This window comes from Lepidochelys kempii, chromosome 14, assembly GCF_965140265.1.
Source record: "Lepidochelys kempii isolate rLepKem1 chromosome 14, rLepKem1.hap2, whole genome shotgun sequence".
NCBI lineage: Eukaryota > Metazoa > Chordata > Testudines > Cheloniidae > Lepidochelys > Lepidochelys kempii.
In genome coordinates, this window is record NC_133269.1 from 23358947 (window position 1) to 23381671 (window position 22725).

The 22725-nt window shown below is 47.5% G+C and overlaps 1 protein-coding gene across 3 annotated transcripts in view; it reads left to right on the plus strand.

The window, feature by feature from the left end:
• Window positions 1-22725, plus strand: part of PIK3R6 (phosphoinositide-3-kinase regulatory subunit 6) — a 56575-nt gene that overhangs the window by 19624 nt on the left and 14226 nt on the right. For all 3 annotated transcript variants that reach the window (XM_073310796.1, XM_073310799.1, XM_073310798.1), the window contains exons 3-12: window positions 3988-4071; window positions 7793-7884; window positions 12176-12244; window positions 13411-13543; window positions 15199-15268; window positions 16303-16486; window positions 17936-18083; window positions 18944-19030; window positions 20195-20651; window positions 21838-21937. In XM_073310796.1, the coding sequence (XP_073166897.1) occupies window positions 3988-4071; window positions 7793-7884; window positions 12176-12244; window positions 13411-13543; window positions 15199-15268; window positions 16303-16486; window positions 17936-18083; window positions 18944-19030; window positions 20195-20651; window positions 21838-21937 (1424 nt within the window). The remainder of the gene's footprint in view (window positions 1-3987; window positions 4072-7792; window positions 7885-12175; window positions 12245-13410; window positions 13544-15198; window positions 15269-16302; window positions 16487-17935; window positions 18084-18943; window positions 19031-20194; window positions 20652-21837; window positions 21938-22725) is intronic.

Genomic DNA, 22725 nt, shown 5'->3' on the forward strand with positions numbered 1-22725 from the left:
TCTGTCAGTCAGGGATCACTTTTCCTCACATCCTTAACCGACATAGCTATGCTGTCAGAAGTCTGTCGTGTAGACATAACCACCAACCCCTCTAAGCTGCCAGAGTGGAGTAAAGGGACCTTAGTGTACATGAGAACCTAACCCCCTAGCATTAGCCATTTTTTATGGGTCAGAATGCAAATATTTCAATTAGTAAGACAGGGTAAGTGAGGTAATATCTTTTATTGGACCAACTTCTGTTGGTGACAGAGACAAGCTTTCAAGCCACACAGAGCTCTTCTTCGGGTCTGGGAAAGGTACTCCTAATGTCACAGCAAAATGCCAGGGGGAACAGATTGTTTGGCATAAGTATTTAGCACATATTATAAGAGACCATTCGAGGTAGAATGGCCCGTTAACCTCACCCACCTTGTCTCTCTAATAATCTGGGACTGACACGGCTACAACTACACTGCATACAATATTTCAACTGGAACTTTTGGACAAACACTATTACTTTTTTAACTTGCGTATTAGCAACTGAACCAATTTTACTGGAATTCCCTCCAACATTCACCTTTGGGTTGGGGCTAAGAATAAGAAAACCTTCAGTCCCCCCCCCCCCCCGTCCCCCCCCAAAATCTGCTTCAGAAAAGTTATGAGCCACTGAGAAAAGAGGTTTAGGGTAGAAACAGCTTCTCCTCCTTACCATTGGCGGATACTGACAGGAACAGTAATCTATATGCACTCTCTAGTAAGAGGATCTCAAATTTCTCCAGATTATATAGAAATACTTGCAGAAATTGGCACTGGTTCTCTCTGAATAAGCCACTCTTAAACTGAAATTAGAATCTGCCCAGGGCTAACTGAGGTATACACCTAAATTTTAGGATTCAGAGTAGCAGCCGTGTTAGTCTGTATTTGCAAAAAGAAAAGGAGTACTTGTGGCACCTTAGAGACTAACCAATTTATTTGAGCATAAGCTTTCGTGAGCTACATCCGATGAAGTGAGCTGTAGCTCACAAAAGCTTATGCTCAAATAAATTGGTTAGTCTCTAAGGTGCCACAAGTACTCCTTTTCCTTTTACCTAAATTTTAGTTAACCTAGTTATGCCACTCAGGAGGATGAAAAATTCTCCCCCTTGAGAGATGTAGTTAAGCCGACCTACGCCCTGGTGCAGACACCATTAGGTCAACAGAAGATTTCTTTCTTCGACCTAGCTACCACCTCTCAAGGAGGTGGATTTACTGCATCGATGGAAAAACCCTTTCTATCACTATAGCAAGTGTCTACCGTACAGCATACAGTGGCATAGCTGCAGTGCTGTAGTGTAAACATATCTTAAACTGATGATAGTGTGTGAGTAGACAAGGCCTATGATGCAGTCCTCAATGTACTGCGCCACACTCTGCTGAATGAAGTACAGATTCTCTTCCCCACCACGTAGGAGCCAGCTACGTTTAGCATTTTGCTTCATTCCGTCCATTTACGAGCCATCACACTTTCCAACTGAGGTCAGGAAACCATAGCATTTTCCCGCACGTACAGTCCACAAATAGTTCCCTCCCCATTCACAATTCCACCATGCCGACCCTTCTTTCACAAAGCCTGTCCCGGACACTCAGTCACCATTCATTCCACATAAACCACAAAGCGCCTTCTGCTCTAAAAATTAGAAACACCACTGTCACCGTCATCTTAGTCGTCTTCCTGACATGGTTCTGAGACCATGACACCTACACTTACATACTGTGCTCAGTGTCCCAAAATCCACTCTGCACATTTGGCAGGAAATTTGGTAATTAAATTAATAATAAAGGAAATCCCAAGAGGATGGTAAATTTTGGCCAGGTTGTGTGTATAATTCTGTTGGGGAAAAAGGTGAGAATACTACTTGCTTTCAGTCCCATAATGTAAAATACAGACCTCCAGGCTGCAGTTCAGTCCATATCAGTGGAACTGGATGCATGTTATGGCCCAGGTTAAGAGAATGAAACTGTTGTATTCTGAGTCAAGGAACGTTTTGCAAACTCCATTCTGCATCTTCCTGTAAAGAGAGAAAGTACAAAGGCCCTTTGCAAAGAATTAAACAATGCAAATCTGAATTATCTTTCATTATCTTAATGCATTATCTCTTTTTAATTAATTAATGGATTATTTTAATGAAGAGAAAGGCAAGATGCCTCTGGGGTCCTGGAGCAGGATTTTTACAGCTATGGAATAAATGAGCTTTAATTGTTTCATCTGAAGATTATTTCTCTTCTTTCTCTATGCCTGCCTTCTCCCAGCTCTCAGCAAATTGGATCTAGATATTAATGACACACACTAAGTCCCTGGAAGCTGGTCTGTGGTTGTCAGACTGACGTACTGATTTTAGAACAGCAGAGACCTTGGGTTTTGATTGAATTTATGCTGCTGTAGGGCCTGATCCAAAGTTCACTGAAATAAATGGGAGTCTTTCCATTAACTCCAATGAGCTTTGAATCAGACACCTGGCCCACCCTATTACTTTTACACATTTACACAGAACAGCTGGTCCAAACTTACTATCCTCCTGGAAGTTCCTTGATTATTAACTTGATTACTAGATTTCCTGCCTAGTATTTCTCCTGTACTTAGCTGTTTTGTGGGTTGCTCCCTACAGAGCCCCCTCTATGATGGCCCTTAATTCCCTATGTGTCAGAGAGATGTCCAAGGGGAATTCATTGCTTCCCTATGGCTCCTCTGTGTTTATAACCTGCCTCGGAAAATGGGGTGCTCTGAAGGTCTGAGACCAGTATGTGAAAAGTGGATGATGCCAGGCTGAGCACAACATATAGCTATCGATGAGTGTTGCGGTCTCAGAACTGAGTCAGGAAGGCGACTAAGATGGCGACTAAGATGTTTCTCGTTTTTAGAGCGGAAGGCAGTTTGTGGTTTATATGGAAGGGTGACTGAGGGGCTGAGACAGGCTTTGTTGAATTGTGGATGCGGGAGGGAGCTATTTGTACATAGAGGGTAATATGTGGCAGGTTTCTTGACCTCAGTCGGAAGGCGGGTCTGCAGGTTGGCTCATAAATGGAAGGAAACAGGCAATATGCTGAATGCCACTGGCTCCTGTATGGTGGGCGAGAGAGTTTGTACTTCACTCAGTAGAGTGGGGCAGTACCGTGGTTATTATTATTTGTATTATTGCCTAGCAGTGCTAGCCCGTCATGGAGCATAGCCCTGTAGTTTTAGGGGCTGTGCAAACACAGAAGAGAAAGATAGTCCTTCCTGCAGAAAGCGTCCAATCTACGTGAGGAGGGTATGTCTTTTATTTGAAGTGTAGTGGCTACACAGTGCCTGAAGGACATAGGCATAAAGGTAGGGTGAGGAGAACAGAGTTAAGATTTCTGAAATAACCTTAACTCTAAATTTCCTGACTCTCAAATATCAAACGTGTTAACGACACCGTTTTGACAAGGTTCCCTGCAATGTATTACAACCTGAACTCTGTCTGAACAAGATTGTTTTGCTTCGTTCCACCCCACCCCCAAATTCTGAGCAGTTGTCATGATGACCATACTTCCTATTGCTGGCCAGCTCCTCAGCTGATGCCAATCGGCATTGCTCCATAGAAGCTACTGCTGCACCCGAATGTGAAGGTGTTTCTGTTCTTTGTTTACAGATGGTCTGTCAGCAAATCACTTTTTTCCCTGCAGACCCTGAACAATTCTTTGAAGAATTTCTGTTGCAAAAACTCTGTATAGACCCTTTGCTTCTTATCCTGCTGTGTGGCTCAGGGAATTCATAGTGTGGATTTAGCAGTTTAGCTGTAGTAACCATGTCTGAACATTTTGGCCTTAGTCTACTGAGACTATCTCTGGGGTTCCCCAGTTCCATAACCTTTGTAAAACTACCTACCCTAAATGAAGGTGATACAAAGTAGGCGCCTTATGCCTATGCAGCGAGCCACATGCCAGTATTTACCCAAGTATAGCAGAGTTGTGCTGGTTGCTCAAATCCTTTTCCTCCCTTTGCGCCAGAGGTGGAGTCGGACATTCTGCGCAGCGTGCGTGCCCTCCTTCGAGAACTCGACGGACACCATCATGCCTTCCAGGGTGAGCGAGGTAAGACAGGCCCTCTCTCAGCTGCCTGGCACTGTCTCTCTCCTGTTCTCTGTGCCTCAGACAAGGTCAGTGTCAGAGACTGCCCTGGCTGTTTGTTCTGATTTTGTTGGGATCAGAAGGCCCCAGGACATTGTTGGTGGAGTATTCTCCCACCGCACTCAGACTGAATCACTGGCAGATGCTCTACATTGTTCTCATCTCCTTGATGTGTGCACTTGGCTTGCAAGGCTGGTCCCAGAGGGACTAAAATTTTCAACCAACTTTTGGTTCTGGGCACCCATTTCTCCTACTGTGAAATCTCCTTACTATAGCTACTCTGTATGATGCTTCCAAAGCAGCTCTAGCCAGCCTCCTCCATCCTCCTTCAGCACAAGGTCTCCAATAACCTTCATTAATCTGCAGGGCTGGATGATTAGACCAGAACATTGAGAGACGGAGGTCATAGGTTTCATTCCCAGATACATCGCTGAGTCACTGCATGGCTTTGGGCAACTCGCGGAACTTCTCTGTGCCTCAGTTTCCCCGTCTGTAACATGGGAACAAAACCCTTTTTTGTAAAATGCTTTGGGCTCCTCAGCTGAATGGGGCTATTTACATGCCCCAGTTATGGAGAGTTGAAACCTTGCACTGCCAGTCAAACAACTGGTTCCAGAGCCTTAGCAGCCTGAATTAAAATTAAAATAGATCTTGCTGGGGATGCACAGAATATGTTACCGTTAATTAAAATTAGATCTGATCCTGAATGAATCCTCAGTCTCTGCAAAACTGAAATATGTGAATTTTATCCTTGTTGCTATTGTACGTTATCAGCAGCGAGCATTTCAAAGTCTGTGACGGCAACCGCAGTAATCTGAATGCTCAATAGACAATGAATCTGTATAGAGATGTGATGATGATAATAATAATACTCCCTCTGCCCTTCTGTAGCCCCTTCCTTCCAAAGATCTCAAAGGGCTTTTTACCGTGAAATCATTACACACCCCATCTCCTCTGGGACGCGGGCCTGTGTTGTCATCTCTGTTTTATACCAGGGTAAAATGAAGCTTAGAGCCAGAGCACCTTGTTTGCTGTAAGAGACAGAATCAAGTATAGAACCCAGGAGTCCTGATTCACAGTGCCCTGCTGTAACCACTAGGCCATGGGCCAAAGTCTAATCTGTTACTCTGGTAGTACCAGAAGTCAGCACAGTTACTCCAGATTGGTGTTAACATAACTGAGTGTAGAATCTGGCTCCATGACTAATTGTTGCCAGCTGCTTGGAAAATGAAGACCATAACAATCTCCGCTTGCAGCTTTCACAGTGTGTCCCCAGGAGTCTGTCTGTTAGTGTTTGTCAATCAAAACGGGTACGTGGAATTCTGCCACTAGATGACGCATGGGGCAGGCATTCCCAGCTGCTGCTTGGGAAGGTGCATAAAGGACGCCATCACATCTCGAGCCGGCAGTCTGAGCCAGAGGGGCCCAACCACTGCCCTGTCCGGTGCCTTATTGATAATATTCCAGCAGCCTCATTTTCTTACCACGGAGCACATTCCCATTGCCCTCATCTCTGTAATGGAAACCGTAGGTCCCAGCATGCAGTGTTGCAGCTGGGTCCCGGTGGCATTCTGCTGGGATCAAGACGGAGCCCTCATGTGCTGTGACCTTTTGTCTTCTTGGATGCTGCTGCCAGTTACAGACCAGGACTGCCAGGGAGTGCTGTGTTCTGTAACGTCATGGGGAGAGCCTGGCAGGCAGGCTGCTGTTGAGCCATCCCATTGTTGCTGACCAAACTCACATCTTTGCTGTGCAGTGGCTTCTGCCTTGGAGCCATGAGGAACCAGTTTCGTTTGGCCAGCCACATGGAGCATGTTTCATGAAGGCCAAGACTATAACAGGGTTCAAAAAAGAACTAGATAAACATAGGTGCTGGAACTAAGGGTGGGGGGGGGTGCTGCCACACCCCCTGGCTTGAAGTGGTTTCCATTATATACATGGTTTACAGTTTGGTTCAATGGCTCTCAGCACCCCCACTATACAAATTGTTCCAGAGCTCTTGAAGATAAATTCATGGAGGATAGGTCCATCAATGGCTATTAGTCAGGGTGGGCAGGGATAGTGCCCCTAGCCTCTGTTTACCAGAAGCTGGGAATGGGTGACAGGGGCTGGATCACTTGATGATGACCTGTTCTGTTTATTCCCTCTGAAGCACCTGGCCCTGGCCACTGTCGGAAGACCGGATACTGGGCTAGATGGGCCTTTGGTCTGACCGAGTGTGGCCGTTCTTATATTCGTGGATTTATCCAATCCCGTTTCAGGGATTTAATGACAATTTTTACAAAGCAAGGCACACAGCTCCAGAGGGGTAGTAGTGAGAGGGGGACTCGTCAAACCCCCCACGCCCCACACACATACTTTGTGCCTTGGCCCTGGTCACTCGGAGATTAGAATTAATGCATGGAGGCAGCCTGCTGTTTCTTGGTTTCTCTCACTGGGGCGCCTCAGCCTTCATTTAAAAACCAAGACCAGACCCGCTGTAACCTAGGCGAAGTGTTTGTGCATAGTCATCTCTTCATCACTGCAGTGTTGTTGTTATTTTGTGTATCTGTAGCACCTGTGAGCCCCAGTCATGGCCCAGGGCCCCATTATGCTAGGTGCTGCACAAACCAGGGGAAATAAAAATGACTGTCCCTGCCCCAGGCGCTTACATTCTAGGTGTTGCCAACTCCCATGATTCTGCTTCAAGTCTCATGATATCTGTCGTTTTCCTTAGAGCCCCAGCTCCTGGGATCAGGAAATGGCCTTGAGACTCTCTGCTACAATTGTTTTAAAACAGTCTGCTTCCAGCCATTACAGTGGCAGAGACAAGGGTGAAAATGTAACCCCACTACGAGCTAAAGGCTCAAAACCCAGCAAGCAAATAAAAAAGAATCCACTATTTACACCTGGCTGAAAAATTATGCGATTAAAAAAAAACAAACGGACTTTCGGATGATTTTTGATTGCTTGGGGTTGATGATACTATCCTTGGCATGAGACTCTGCACTGCTACCAGCTCTCTCATGTGCGTGAATACTGACAGCGCTGCTAAGGCTAAGGTGATGGCTCAGAGATAGCATCTCTCGCCATTTAAAAATGTGTGCAGTGTTAAGTGTGGGAGGCTTCCGTTGAAGCCCTGGGACTATAACTGCCCGTCAGAGTGCTCCGGGAGGTAAGACTTATCCATGCACAGAAACTGCACTGCTGTAACTAAAGGTTTGTTGTCTGCATGGGGAAACTCACCACTGTAATTACAGCAGTATAGCGCCCCCATGCGGACACACTTATTCCAGAATAAGTGTCCACATGATGAGTTCTACCAGTATAGCTATTGCGGTATAATTGTACCAGTATATGTATGCCAGTAAACTTCCCCATGGAGGCCCTGTCTACACTTAAAAGGGTTTGCTGGTTATAGTTACAAGCTGTAAGCTGGCAAAAACCCCTAGAGGAGATGCAGTTTATACCAGCAAAAATCACAGAATCATATAAACATAGGGCTGGAAGGAGCCCTTGAGAAGGAATTGAATCCAGCCCTCTTCGCTGTGGCAGGACTAAGAATGCACGTGCCCTAAGTCAGTGGTGGAGCCAGACATAGAACTCAAGTCTCATGGCTTAGTTCCCACCCCTAGCTATCATGGTGCACTCCCTCCTTAGCACTGTTTTCTGCTGGATGACCTTTCCCTTGTTCTTGGTCTTACAGGGATGCTACGCTGGACCTTGCATAAGAAAATTGATCGGAATCCCCTCAACAGCGCCATCTTGGTTAAAATCCTGGTGAAAGAGCTGGAAAGGGTAAGAAGAGAGAGCAATGTCTGCCATTGGTGCCTGGTACCAGATCAGTCCAGGTCTAGCATACCCATCTCATGGCTTTATATGGCCTTCCTTAGCATGGCATCTCTGACTGGGTCGCTAGGCCAGTGCCCGCAGTGGCCTCTTCCTGCTGTTATGGATGTTGCTGGGAAGGAAGATCTCAGCCATCTCTGGAGCTCTGACTTTGAGCACAGAGATGTTAACTGCACAGCTCAGTGCCTGTGATGGCCGAACCAGGGGGCAGTGAAGGCTGGAATTATTGTGGGGGCTGATTTGTGTTTCTGCTGTGCAATATTTCCTCTGTCGCCTGGGAGAGTGTGTGGTCACCAGCCTCATTCCTGTAATTTGGTGGCATGCTGTGAACACCACAATTTGGGGAAGCTGTGTACGTACTTCAGTGGGTGGGTGGGTCCAGATAGCAATCCACCAACTGCCTTCTACCACACTCCTCCCAGGGACCCCAGCTGCTCTCTCAATTGCCATGGAACCTCCTCCCCAGCCCCCATGACCTATCTCCCTCCATGCCTGGAGGAGGAGAGCAGCAGGAGAGTCACCCTTAGGAGATTCACCACACTGCCCCATCCTGGCCTCCAGCTGCTCAGAGGGTTTATCACAAGGACCTGATTTGTTTGGTGTCACCTGAATTAGGAAATACAGTGCTGTGGTTAAGGACAAATGTCTGAATGTCTGGTAGCTTAGAATTAAGGTGCTACAAGAAGCTGTATGACTACTCTGTGTCAGGGCCCACCTATGCCTAGATCATAGAACTTCTCCTCCACCCATCTGACCTACACATCACCACCTCTCCCCACAAGCAGGCCGCTGATCAGATCACAGACTGTAGGCCAGTTCCCTGTCCTACTGAGGCTGAGAAACCCCAGTATCTCACCTCCTGTTTTTTGGGCATTCAAAAAAGAACTAGATAAATTCATGGAGGATAGGTCCATCAATGGCTATTAGCCAGGGTGGGCAGGAATGGTGTCCCTAGCCTCTGTTTGCCAGAAGCTGGGAATGAGCGACAGGGTCACTTGATGATTACGTGTTCTGTTCATTTCCTTGGGCACCTGGCACTGGCCACTGTCGGAAGACACTGGGCTAGATGGACCTTGGTCTGACCCAGTATGGCCACTCTTATGTTCATCTTCTGGCACAAAGCCCAGCATACCTATAACAACTGACACTGCGCCCCCCCCCCCCCGTTTATAATTTAGCTGCTCTATACCCTCCTGTACCCCTAGAGTGAACCCCGTCTGCCCCACCTGCCCTTCCCAGGACTGTCTGGTCCTGGAATGCTGCACTACTACGCAGCCATTATCCTCTCTCCTTATGTTACTCAGATACCCTACCTCCAGCTCCAGGGCCTGGCCTGCCCACTCTGTGTAGTGCTGAAGCCTATGGGCCAGATTCTCAGTAACACTGAGGCCTAATCTACACACAAAAGGTGTACTGCTCTAACTAGACCGGGGCAGTTAAAGCAGTACGACTTGCCCCAGTGCGGGTACAGCTAAACTGCTATAAAGGTGCCTTATACTGGTCTAGCTTATTTCTGTAGGGAAGAGCAATAAGCTATATCAGTATAAGGTACCTTCATACTAGTATAACTGCATCCACACTAGGGGCTGTACCAGAAAATCTGTATTGCTAAAAAATCACCCCACTAATTGAAATAGCTAAACTGATAATAAATGTGTGTGACCAGTGTCAAGGGGCCTTAAATGGGTGGAAATGCCCCCTAGGTTACTCTCCCTGACGGAGCTCTCCCCAGCCAGTACAGAGCTGCTCCCAGGCCCTGGCTTGGGGGCCCCAGGGTGCTAGGAGCATGGCTGGGGGGCAGTGCTCTAGGGCTATTCTCCCTGAGCTGGGTGGCAGTGCAGGCTGCTCCCCATGGTGTTCTGTCTGCTCTGCAGGCTGGTGCAGAGATGGAGTGAGGCCATAGATCCCTTCTCTTTGTTGCCCTTCTGACAGCCACAAGGCCTTAGGCAGGGGAAGGAGGGGGCAGAAATTCTTTGCATCTGCTTGTCCGCCTACACCCACCCACACAAACACCCGCAGTCTGGCTCCAAGTGTTTATCTCTGTGTATAATGATCTCAGATTTCCATGCCATGGTCACGTTGTGGTGGCACTGGCATCTGATTTGCCACTGCTGCAGCCGCTTAAGCTGGCTGACTGACACTTGATGCCATCTCTTTAGCAAGGGTTGGGTTCTGGCTCTCTGCTTATAAAAGAAAGGTCTCGGTCTGAAACACAAACCACCGCATGCTGCTTGCTAGAGTGAATGCAGCAGGCTCCTTATCTCAGTGATCAGAGCAGATACAGTGAGCCCTCTCCCTTAGCAGAGGCTAGGTGTGCTTCCTGTTCCCCTCTACCACCATTGCTGAGTTGGTCTCCCAAAGGATGGCTGGCAGGGAAAAGAGCAGGCAGGGGAAAGCAGAGAATGAAAAGGTGTGGAAATGTCTGAGAGCTGGGGAAGAGTAAAGCGAGAGGGGTCAGCTGGATTTGTTGTACACCTGACTGGTGATGTGGCTGCAGCTGATTATGTGCTTCTTCACTGACACACAGAGACACTGCTCCTTCCAGGTTATTATGCCATTTGCACTAGTGCTGCAAAGCATAGCTACCGGAGTTTGCCACAAGGATCAAACCTGGCTCTCCAGTGTGGAAAAGCACAAGCCCCTGCTGTCTGACCAAAGGCAGAATGCCTGTAGCTAGCCCATAGTAGCAGACTGGATGGTTGCTGTGGCAGGCTATTAGCCAGAGACATTAACACCCACACTAGGCCAGGGTGTTATACTTGCATTGGGCACTAGGGTCTGTGAGCCTTTAATAAATCTCCTGGTTTTTTTCTGGGGAATTTTCTCTTTTGAACCCCTGACGGTTGGCAGCCCTGGCATTGGCTGTTCAGCATTGCTGCATAGAAGCTACTGCTACTCCAGTAGCTTAACGTTGTAGTTATGTTCCTGAAAAATGCTACTTTAAGCAAAACGATGTTAAGCAAATCCAATTTCCCCATAAGAATTAATGTAAATGGGGGGAGGGGAAGACTACAGTATAAGTTTGAAACAAACAATTTAATACTGTACACAGCAATGATGATTGTGAAGCTTGGTTGAGGTGGTGGAGTCAGAGGGTGGAAGAGGGTGGGATATTTCCCAGGGAATGCCTTACTGCTGAATGGTGAACTAGCGCTCAGCTTGGCTGAGCCCACAAGTGTTAACACATTGTTAATGTAGCCTCACACTCTACAAGGCAGCAGGAATGGAGGGAGGGGAGACAGCATGGCAGAGAGAGACAGAGACACACACCGTGTGTGTGTGTGAGAGAGAGATGCGCATTGCCCCTTTAAGTACACTGACCCTACTCTAAGTACACTGCCTTTTAAAGTAGATCAGCAAGTTGAGACAGCAGCTGCTGCCAGCAAGCTCCCTTGGTCCTGAGCCCTCCCGTGTCCCCTCCCCCCCGTGGAGATCAGGTAAAGGAGCGGGTGTGTGTGTGTGATAGCAGTGTGGGGGGAGTGGGACATCCTGACATTAGCACCCCTACCCCCACCCCCACAGCAAGCAGGAGGCTCCCGGGAGCAGCTCCAAGGCAGAGGGCAGGAGCAGCACATGGCAGTGGGGGAGGGGCAGCTGAACTGCCCAGGAATTGGTAGCCTGCTGGGCGGCTGCCTCACAGGGAACTTAGGGGAGCAGGGAGCTGATGGGGGAGCTGCCGGCCCACCCTGGTTCCAAGCCCCCACCAGCTTGCTCCAATGGGCTGCTCTTCCTGCAAGCAGTGGACAAAGCAGGCAGCTGCCAGACAACATTATAAGGGAGCATTGCGCAACTTTAAACAAGCACGTTCTCTAATTGATCAGCAACGTAACAACGAAACAACGTTAACCGGGATGACGTTAAGTGAGGAGTTACTGTACTGTGTTACAAACAAAGAGAGTTCTGTCACTGGGCAGTTACAGACCTGGCACTTGAAACCCCCTTAAACGATATAGGAAAGACCCTTAAACAATATAGGAAAGACTGTAACACACACACTGTGTTGTGTGTCTCCTCAGACATTATCTACGCATCTATTTGGACTGAGAACTTGGACCAAGCTGGCAGGCCCCTGCATTTCTGTCTTGCTGAAATTCATGCTTTGTGCCTTAAAAGAGCAGGGTGTGCTCAGCATTTCATTTGGGTTTCCTTCCTCTGATGCAAACACCACTCAATTGCTTCACCAGTCAGCAAGTCATTAAGCAGCATGAGCTTAAGTTAACTGTTTGGCTTGATTTTGCAGGCAGAAAAAGGAGATTATAGACGTTACATCATCCCCCTGCTTCATACATTAATGTACACGCTAATAAAGGTAAGATCTGCAGATGGTATTTAACAGTTCAGGGAAATTCAAAGCTATGGGGCCTGGCCCTGAGATCACTTGCACCCAATTTATAGCAGAATAGGTAGTGTGGCCATGTGGACAGTGTATTAGTAGAGGGTACAAGAAACCTAGGTTCAGTTCCTCGCTCTGCTAATAGGTGACTTTGGGCAAGTCATTTCCTTCTCTGTGCCTCAGTTTCTCTACCTGTAAAATGGGAATAATCATGCTGACCTCCTTTGTAACGCACTTTGAGATCTGCAGATGACAAGCACTATATAAGAGCTAGGTGTTATTACTAGGTGAACTTAAAATCAGACCCACCATTCAGTCAGCCATGTTGTACCTATATATACAGTACATGTATAACTACATAGAATATTTTCAAAAATGTTGCCTGTGTAATATGGCTGGATCAGTTTTTCTGCAAGAACCTTAAATTTCCCAATTTTGTGCATTTGAATTCTCAGCTTTAACAACATGGGATGTGAAATAAATAGGGTTTAAACAGGTCACCTCGAGCCAGATTTTTAAAGGTATTTAGATGCAAACGTATAAAAATGCAAATAGGTACATAATGGGATTTTCTTATGTGCTTAGGCACCTAAATGCCTTTAGACATCTGGCCCCTGCAGCCTTGCAAGAGGGTATTTCTAGATCTCTGCAGAATTTCCATTGCTTTGTCTAGTCTTAGGGTCAGATGCAGGCCTATCGATGTCAGCTAGAGTTGCATCCTTTAAACCAAAGATGAAGTTGGTCCTTAATCTTAAAACAAAAAGGAGGACTTGTGGCACTTTAGAGACTAACAAATTTATTTGAGCATAAGCTTTCGTGAGCTACAGCTCACTTCATCGGATGCATTCAGTGGAACCACTGAATGCATCCGATGAAGTGAGCTGTACTGTAGCTCACGAAAGCTTATGCTCAAATAAATTTGTTAGTCTCTAAGGTGCCACAAGTCCTCCTTTTCTTTTTGTGAATACAGACTAACACGGCTGCTACTCTGAAACCTGTCCTTAATCTTGAGTCCTTGCATCCCTGAGCTGCTTGTTTCTTATGGCTCTCACATATGGTGAAGAGCTTCCCCCACAGGGAGCCTATGTTTAGGCTGCTCCATCTCAGCTGGGATCTTGTTAACTGTTCCTTTCCCATTCCAGGCTCCCTGCATTTCAGACGATCTCTATGAAAGAGTGTATGACTTCTGTAAAAAGCTACTAACCCTGCCAAAACCTTACTGTACCATTGGCTTGGACTACGCGTTCCGGTTAAAAACAGAAAGAGTGGCACCAGGTTTGTGGAATTCATGGCATCTCTCCTGTGGCGTGGGGTGTAGCTATGAAATGGTGATGTCTTTGCTTTAGTAATTATTTACGTCCCCAGAAGGGTGATGGGTATTTTCTTTTCACTGTGTCTTTAAGTGTCTAAGAGGTCCTCTTGTAGGCAGCGAGTGCTCCCATTCTGTTCTCTGAATGGCTGCAGCACAGGAGACTGTCACACCGTGCTCTCTTCTCCTGGAGACCTCAGCCTCACTTTGAATGATGTGGGGAAGGAAGCAAAAGTTCCTTCTTCACAGAAAGGAGGAGAATTGTGCTTAGAAGAGACCCTCTGTGCCCAGATCTCAAGGAGACTCACCACCCCTGTACTATTAATGGGGATTACAGTTGTGCCCAGAGGCATTCACTGAGATCAGAGCCGCATTTTGCTAAGTTATTTACTATTGTATTACCAATAGGGCCTGAGAGCTCCAGTCATGAACCAGGATCCCGTTGCTCTAGGCGCTGTACAAACCCAGAACAAAAAGAGAGTCCTTGCCCCAAAGAGCTCACAATTCCAATAGACAAGATGAAGTGGTTTCCCAGAGGTTACACACACGGAGTCTGGAGCAGAGCCAGGAACGGAACCCAGAACTTCTGAGTCCCATCACCTAAAACCAAAAATCAACAATGGAAATTGGTCTGCAGTGGAAATGCAATGGGCCCAGCAGGGCCAGTCCAGTGCTCTACAACAGTTACTAGTGACAGACTGTTATAAAACCACACAGTAAACCCATTCTCCTTAGATCTGTATCCTGCCATGAGAAATCTCCATCAAACCTAATCCTGCAGCCTTCCCAACGTTTGCTCTCTCATCATCTCTTTTATGAAAAGCAGGTGCTAAATACTAAAGAGCCAGTTAGTGTCGTCTGGAGAATAGGTGTGTTTAGAAACAATACTGCCGAAATCCTGTATTTTCAGTTTTCTCTGCCTTATTTGTTAAAATTCTTATTTATGGGTTTTTTCCCCATGGCTTCCATCACCATCACATTAGAGCACCAAACAGGCCCTCCCACCACATAGAGATGTATTATTCCCGTTTTAGCTGAGGCACAGTCTCTGCTGAAGAGTTGGGAAGAGAACACAGATCTCCCAGAGCACTACTTTAACCACATGACCACTCTCCCTTGGCAACAGCTGAATGGGACAAGGATCTTTGGGGCAGTTTCTCCATTGCCTTGCACCTTGGGTCATCATGGACACTGCAGCAATGGGAGTGGAAAGCACCACGATTCCGATGTGGCAGCAGTTTGCTTTGACTTCGTGTTGACACAAATGATGACACAGGGTAAAAGTCAGCAGCAAATCAGGCCCTTTCTCCTGCATCTGCTTCAGAGTCCACCCCCTAATTTGTAATCTAGTCAGCAAAAGGCATGAAATACAGGCAGTGTGTACCTGGGATTATCCCTAAACAGAAGGTGTTTTCATGTGTTCTAGCAGAATTCCCTTTAGATTTTTCCTACTTTATTCTGGGCTATATATACGCATGCTTGATTCTCCTCTCACACCTGCTTTATCATCGTGTAGCTCCACTGATTTAGCAAAGTTACTCTTAACTCATGCCGGGGTGAGAGCAGGATCAGGCCACTCTCTTGTTACTATCTGTTGCATGTGCATATTTTTATTTGTTAGGAGTGTTATACCAACGAATGATTATTTCTGAACAAAGTCTGAAGAGCGACCCATATCCTTATCAGGAAAGGTACGTACTGCCTGGCATTTTAATCTTGCAACAAAATTTGTCCCTTTACTGCATAGTGGACACAGCATTTAATGGCACTGGGCAATACTATCAAAAATCTAGCACAGAACTGGAGCAAAATTAAAGCCCTGGTAGTGGTATTACAAAGCAGAATACAATAGACGTCAGTGGCATCTCAGGTTTGTTAAAACAAGCTTGGTGTCAGGATGCCGGTGTTTTACTGACTATTCCAGCTGGTTTTCCACGCCCCAGGAGAAGGGAGCTTCCCCTAGACAGGTATAGAAGCACAGGAAGTATCTGCAGCAGCTCTGTTTAATTGAGCAGAATGATGCTGACCCAAAATATTCATTCCAGTCTGAGAGTGCGAATAATTACTATGAGCCAAATTCAACTCTTGGGTAAGAGGGTGCATCTCCACTGGCTTCACTTGAGTTAGAATCATAGAATATCAGGGTTGGAAGGGACCTCAGGAGGTCATCTAGTCCAACCCCCTGCTCAAAGCAGGACCAATCCCCAATTTTTGCCCCAGATCCCTAAATGGCCCCCTCAAGGATTGAACTCACAACCCTGGGTTTAGCAGGCCAATGCTGAAATCACTGAGCTATCCCTCCCCCCATGTTGTATCCATGTACACCAGGGTTGAACCTGGCCCAGTGGCAGACAATTTTCTTCTCTGAACCTCTGCCTGAAAGATTAGACCCAACATGGGAATAGACCCAGCTGTACCAGAAAAAGCCGATGACCCATCTAATCTTGCTCCAGATGGGGAACAATGCTGGCTTCTTCAGCAGGTTTTAATCCCTTCATTGTGCAGTGTTACACCACAGTATGAATTTCTTCCTGACACTGGCTGGTTGACAGCATAAGCCCTGAAGCATTAAAGTGGCAGCCATCACCTTGCATTTTAGATGTACAATGGCATGCCTTACCTGCCCTCCCAGTCTTCATTGACTCCTACCTTTTTGCATACTCTGCTTTGATAACCATATTCATTTATTTTATGCATCTATTTTTTCAACCCTTCATTTCCACAGAGTTTTCATATTTGCAGATCCAGATTTGCTCTCCAAGGCTGTATGCAATTCACTAGTCACTGAAGTCAAAGCTGCTCAGATGTATCAGAATCCCAGATCATGCATGTGCTATGTGATAACACGTGCTGTGCAGGCGGCTCTGGGTGAGGACTGTGATGTTGAAAGTTTCCAGAGGATCCTTCAGGTAATGGCTTAACTGCAACTTCATATCACCATGAACTTGACCCACGTTTATGTGGGGCCAGATTCTCAAAAGAGCTCTGCTCTCATTTAGACAACTCAATGAAGTGAACAATTTCTCAGAAGCACTCAGCCCCCACTAGCTTCCACTGACATAGAAAGCAGATTTTGCTACTGTGATGCGTGATTTCATACAAATATACAGTACATGTGTGCGCGGTTTAGTGTACTTTGGTAGCTGTGAGCACTTCCATTGTGCATTTGAAAGTTGGACAATAGAGTTGGTCAAAACACAAACTAATTATTTTTGCAGGACACTTGCAAAAAAATAAATTTTAGGGGGGCTTTTTTTCATTTTCATTGAAATTTCCCACATTTGACAAAAACTGAAACCCAAAATTATTTTTTTTTTTCAGTTTTTGAAAACTGTTCAGGTTAAAAGTCCACTTTTCATTAAAAATATTTGGTTTTCCATTTCCAGGTTCGCCTTGAAAAACCAGACAATTGACTTGAAATGAATAATTTTCCCTGCAACTTTTTGTTTGAGATGAAAAGCCATTTTCTTGTGAAAAGTATGTCTCAACAGGAAAATGTCCCACTCTCCTGAGTAGCCTTTTAAAGGGAGCACTGGGGACCAAGCATGATAGGCGTGGCCAGTTCAGGCCCGTTAGTGGAGCCCAGCAAGCACTGTTTATTTTGAGCCCTCCATCTAACATAAACCTGGAGAAGGTCTCTCGCTTAGGGGCACCATCATCCTCTACAGAACCCTCTTCCCTTCATGTCCCGTTGGGAGCTGTTTCAAGAGCCCATTTGCTCTGCTGCTGAGTATCTTGCCCTCACTAAGGCCTCCAGCATGAACTTCAGCAGCTACCTCTGCCTTGCAGCCGATGGAGCGCATAGCTGGCTTAGAGTAGGACCAAACAGTTAGTCTGTCTTCCTCCCAACTTGGCATCTCTGCTGCATTGGTCTGTGCAGCGTGCCAGAACTGGCCCCAATGTTAGGGCGACAGTGTGTCAGAGGGTACGTCTACATGGAGATAAAAAACCCGCAGCTGGCCTGGGTCAGCTGACTCAGGCTCACAGGACTCACGCTCTGAGACAGAAAAATTTGCTATTTAGACAGGCTCAGACTGGAGTCCAAACTGTGGGACACTGCAAGGGGAGAGGGTCCTGTCTACACTGCTATTTTTAGCCTCGTAGTGTGAGCCCAAGTCAGTTGAGCTGGGCTCTAAGACTTGCTGCCATAGGTCTGTTTGTGCTGTGTAGATGCACCCTGAAAGTTTAATGCTATTTAATGGTTTCTTTTATTTCAGCAGCTGTGAAATGATGGGGTTGGACTTCAGTCCATCAAAACGTAGTGGATGTTTTTTAGTCTCCCCCTTCCATATGCCTCGCCCATATAGTGTATCTAATATTCATACCCTTGAGTTATTAATAGCACCTCTCTGTGACAGAATAAGCCCACAGATGAACTAGAGCACTGTTTCCGGCAAGTGGTGGCAGCCGTCGAGTGTACAGGAAGTGAGATGAATGCAGACCGTGGCCGGCACGCTGAGAGGCTGGAGAAGATCTACAGCATGGTGTTGAACTCCTCAGCAGGAGGTAAGTACGCTGTATACTCCAAAAGCATAGGAATCAAGGGGCTGGAATGTCCAGTGAGGGCACCAGTCCCAGGAACAGCTGTGGCTACTGAGTTCAGGGCAATCTGAGCAGTCTCTGCGGTTGACTAAGCTTTCCTGAATCCTAGCAGTGCATGTTCACCATTTCCAGAGCAACTGGGATGCAAAGGCCTTGTGTACACACTCAAGTGGGACTACTCTAACTACGCCGGTACAGTTAAAGCCTGCAGCCCTTCTAGTGCAGATGCAGTTATACGGGCATTTACAACTCGGTATAAAGGCGTTATACAGGCATTTACAACTGGGGTATAAAGGCATTTACAACTAGTATAGCTTATCCCCGTATAGGACAGGGAATAAGATATACTGGTATAAGGCACGTTAATACCATTAAGCCATACCTGGAGGGTTCCAGGATGTACATGGGGCTCTGATGAACTGCAGGGGCATATATTTGAATTGAAGTTGATTAATTGCTGTGCATGCACAGTGCCGCATTTCTGATGCATTGATGAGTAATATTTTTTTAAAAGAAAGTCTTATTTAAGCCCCCGATGCCATGGGACGCTCTGCTGTTTTGAGCCTGGTCTAAAGCTTTATGGAACGGGTGGGAGGGTTAAGCCGCTCTTCTCATTTATGAGCTGGGCCCCTGGGCAGGTTGGGGCTTAGAAGAACTCAACCTAGAGCAAATCATTGGAGGGTTTTTCCAGTGCAGGTGTGTGGGAAAATTGGCTGCTCCCTCATGTTTAATGGGCAGTTTCTTTTCATCTACCAAATTGCTGGCTGAGCTGCACTAGGTGCAGATAAGGACCCCTGTTAACCGAGTGCTTCCCCTTCCTGTAGGAGGCAGATCACCAGGAGGGCTCCATGGCAGCCCGCTGCCCAACCCAAATATCAGCTTCCACTTGTGGACCGACGAAGACCAGCTTTGTGAGTGCCCTTAAGTGACTGAAATGAAACCCTGATGGTGTCTAAGTCTGAGAAGTGTTTGTCAAATAACGGGTTGCAAATTGGCTCAGATGGTTGGGAGGCAAGTTTTATTTCTCCTGGTTCCAGAGCAGGGGATCGGCAGCACAGTGTGTTGGGTTAATGCACTAAGCTTTCCTGTCACAGGGCGGGGTGGCCTTTTAAGGGAACTGGGCTGAGCAGAGGAGGCCAACAAGCAGCTCACTTAAGGTGAGGGCTGCTGGGAGTAGAGAGGCTCCTGCAGAAGAGCCAGGGTCAGGGGAGGATGCAGAAGCGGGGTCTAGCCACCTAGGTGGAAGACCTGGCTGGAGATACAGGCAGTAGGATGGGCCAGGTTTACCTGCTTTGATGCTGAACTGTGTGTGTGAACAGTAAAGGTATCCCTGGGGAAAGGGACTGAAATATTGACACTGATGGAGAGTCACTGACACACTGGACGTGGGCTGGCTTGCACATGAGTGGGGTAACTGAGGCAGAGGCAGAGTCCTGTGCTGGATTTGGGGTGGCCTTGCTCTATTTCCTTCTTGAGGATTTGGTGAGAGGCTATTGGATCGTTGATTTGACTGGCAGATTCTGTTTGGGAAAGGCCCACAAGTGGGATAGCAGTGAAGATCCGCAGGGCCAGACTTAGCTCTATTGGAAGAGGTGTCTGAGGTCCCAGGGCTGGAGTAGCAGGAGCAGCTACAGATCAGGACTGAGGTCCATTGTCATGCCTCTGTAGGGGTAGCTGGTGTGACCCCCACTTGCCCAGTGCGTGCCTGTGTGGTATGGGGCTCCCCCGTTTCTTTTGGCCTCTCTTCCATGACCAATGAAAGGGCACGCTCCAGATGTGAAATGCAGGGAGGCAATGGGGTTAGTGTTTGTTACAGTGGAATTTCAGAAGACAGAGGGGCCAATGTTCAGATTGTTTGGCCTGGCCCAAAGCCCACTGGAGCGAATGGAAAAACTCCGCAGACGTCACTGGGCTTTGGATCGAAGATGTAGAACCTAAAGTTAGGCATCTAAATCCAGCAGTTGGCACCTAAGCCAGTGGCCTGAGCACCTGCAGCTCCCACTGGCCCGGCCTGGGGATGACTCCCACCTGCGCACCTGGCCTTCATCACTTACGGGCTTTCCTCCCCTGCGCAGGGAAGGAGCTGGTGCTGTTCGTCCGCCCGCTGTCGCAGACTTGCGAGCAGGACTGCCTGAGCCAGGAACTGGACAACTTTGAGATCCAGGACATCGTGTCTGACTGCGACTACTGCGAGCAGACCCGCTTCTCCGTGCTCTCCACCGACAGTGGCATTGAACGGGACCTGCCTGCGGCAAGCGAGGAGCTGCTGCCGCCCGGTGGCACTGACGTGGAGCATGCCAGGCTCCAGAGGAAGGGCGGCATTAAGAAAAAGGCATGCCTTTTGGAGAGCATGGCCTTGCTGCAGAACAGCTGCAATGGCCCAGGGGCAAAGCAATCTGGGAAGCTGCACAGGAAGTCTGACAGCAACTTGGTGCCCATGCCTCACTTCCACAGACTGTACACTGCCCGGATTGTGGTTCTGGGGGATGACAGGGTTTTGGGGCGACTGGCCCAAGCCTATTACTCACTGAGGTAAGGCTACAGCCTCCTCTGAGGGGAGGCGTTTCTATGCAGGGTGCAGTGATGGCTAATACTGGGGAGGATTGTCCGGCACAGGCTCTGCAACAGGCTGCTTCCACCTCACGCCACCACCTGTCCTGCTGTGGGGTTAACAGGGGAAAGGAAAGAGGGAGCCCAGAATGGAATGGGTGGGGGGTTGGGCTGGTATGAGAGCTTCATGGAAGTCGCCTCTCCTGCTAGGTAACACCGAAGGCTCAGGCCTCAGAGGCACCAGGTCTGTGGTGGGCTGCAGTCTGGAAGGGGAAGGATGATCTGGGAGCAGCAGGAAGGGATGTGGTGGGATTCTAGTGTTAAAGTATCACACGCCCCTGGGAGCCAGGATTGAACCTCTGGCGTTAAAAGCAAGTGCCACAGCTGCCTGAGGTGACAGGCTCAGTGCTGTTAGCTCAAAGGCTGCAGCAAAAATGTAAATGGGGCTGATCAAACATTTCCATGTGAAAACTTTTTTTCGATGGAAAATTGGGTTTTTGAGGCAGCAACAACTGAAAAGTTTTCACTCCTGGCGTTTTCATTTTTTTTAATGAAAAGTTGAAATTTTCCACTGGGGACAAATGAAATATTTTCCAGCTCACAGACCTCTCTGTGACCACCACCCCCTTTACACACACACTAGAGAAGGCCAAAGCGCTGCATGGTGAGCGTGGATTTACATTAACGTGTGGTAAGGCCCGACATGCCAGCTGTCCGTGAGCCTAAAGAACAGAGCTGGTGGGAAGAACGGGAGGAAGGATAGTACCATGGTTAGGGCACTTGCCTGGGACGCATGACCCTGGTCCCCTCCTCCTCCCCGGAGACATCCTAAGGGATCTTGGGCTGTACCCCATTTCCAGGTCTATTTTTTTGATGACTGCACTGCCCTGCCTCACAGGGCTGCTGTTAGGGTAAATAAAGATTGTGACCTGCTCAGACACTATGGTAATGCAGCCCAGACACATAGGAAAGGAGTGTGAAGAGCACAGAGCCCTGAGGGGATTAGTGGTGGAAATTGTCCCCACACTGAGGGAGCAATGCTGTTGAACTTCGGGGCCCTACCAGGATGCAGCTGTGGGCTCTCATTCCACAGAAGCAGTTGGCTGTGGTTGGCTTATAGCAAACGTTGTAACTTTAAAAACAAATGTATTTTGTTTTTTATTTCAAGGAAACGAGAAACCAGACGTGTTTTCCTGACGCCGAAGCTGAACCTGCAGTTCTATTACATCCCTGTTGTGGAGGGGCAGCCAGACACCTGGCCCACTCAGGTGAGTGATCACGTAGGGGGGCTTGTACCCTCTCTCACCTCGCAGCCTTGCAGACGGGTTACCAGGGCTTGGATTGAGCTGGTTGGAATGTTTTTCTGGGGGCCCACCAGGTTTCTGTAGGATTTAAGATTTTGTGTCTAGCCCTTATGGCTCTGAAAAAACCTACCAAATGGAACCCAGTGCAGGGCTGTCTGGCTGAGTCTGCAGACAACCTGAAACCATAGCTCTGAGCAAGGTATCAATGGTTCAGTTTGTCCAAATGGGGTGTTGACTATGAAACCTAGAGATGATATTTAAGATCTCAACATGACTTATTTTATTGCTGGTCATTTTAACAGATGCATCCAGCTACTCTGGGACTGTAGAAGGAGCTTAGGATCATGCATAGGGCCTTTGCAGGGAAACAGTTTTTCATTTTGGCTGATCCGTGCTTCCAATCAAACACTACGGCAGTGAAAATGAGTCTATTTTCCTTCTGAGTCTGTGCCTGTACTAGGGGGATATGTGGCATCAGAGACATGGGACCTGTTTCTTGCTCTGCCACTGACATGTTGCGTGGCCATGGGCAAATCACCTTGCTTCACTGTGCCTCGGTTTCCCCATCTGTAAAATGTTGGTAGTATTATTATGTTAGCACCTAGGAGCTCCAGTCATGGATCAGGACCTCAGCGCATCAGGTGCTGTACAAATACAGAACACACAGATGGTCTCTATCCAAAGACCTGTCAGCCTAATGAGCTCCATGTTTGTGAAGTGCTTTGAGTTCTTTGGATGAAAATTGCTACAAG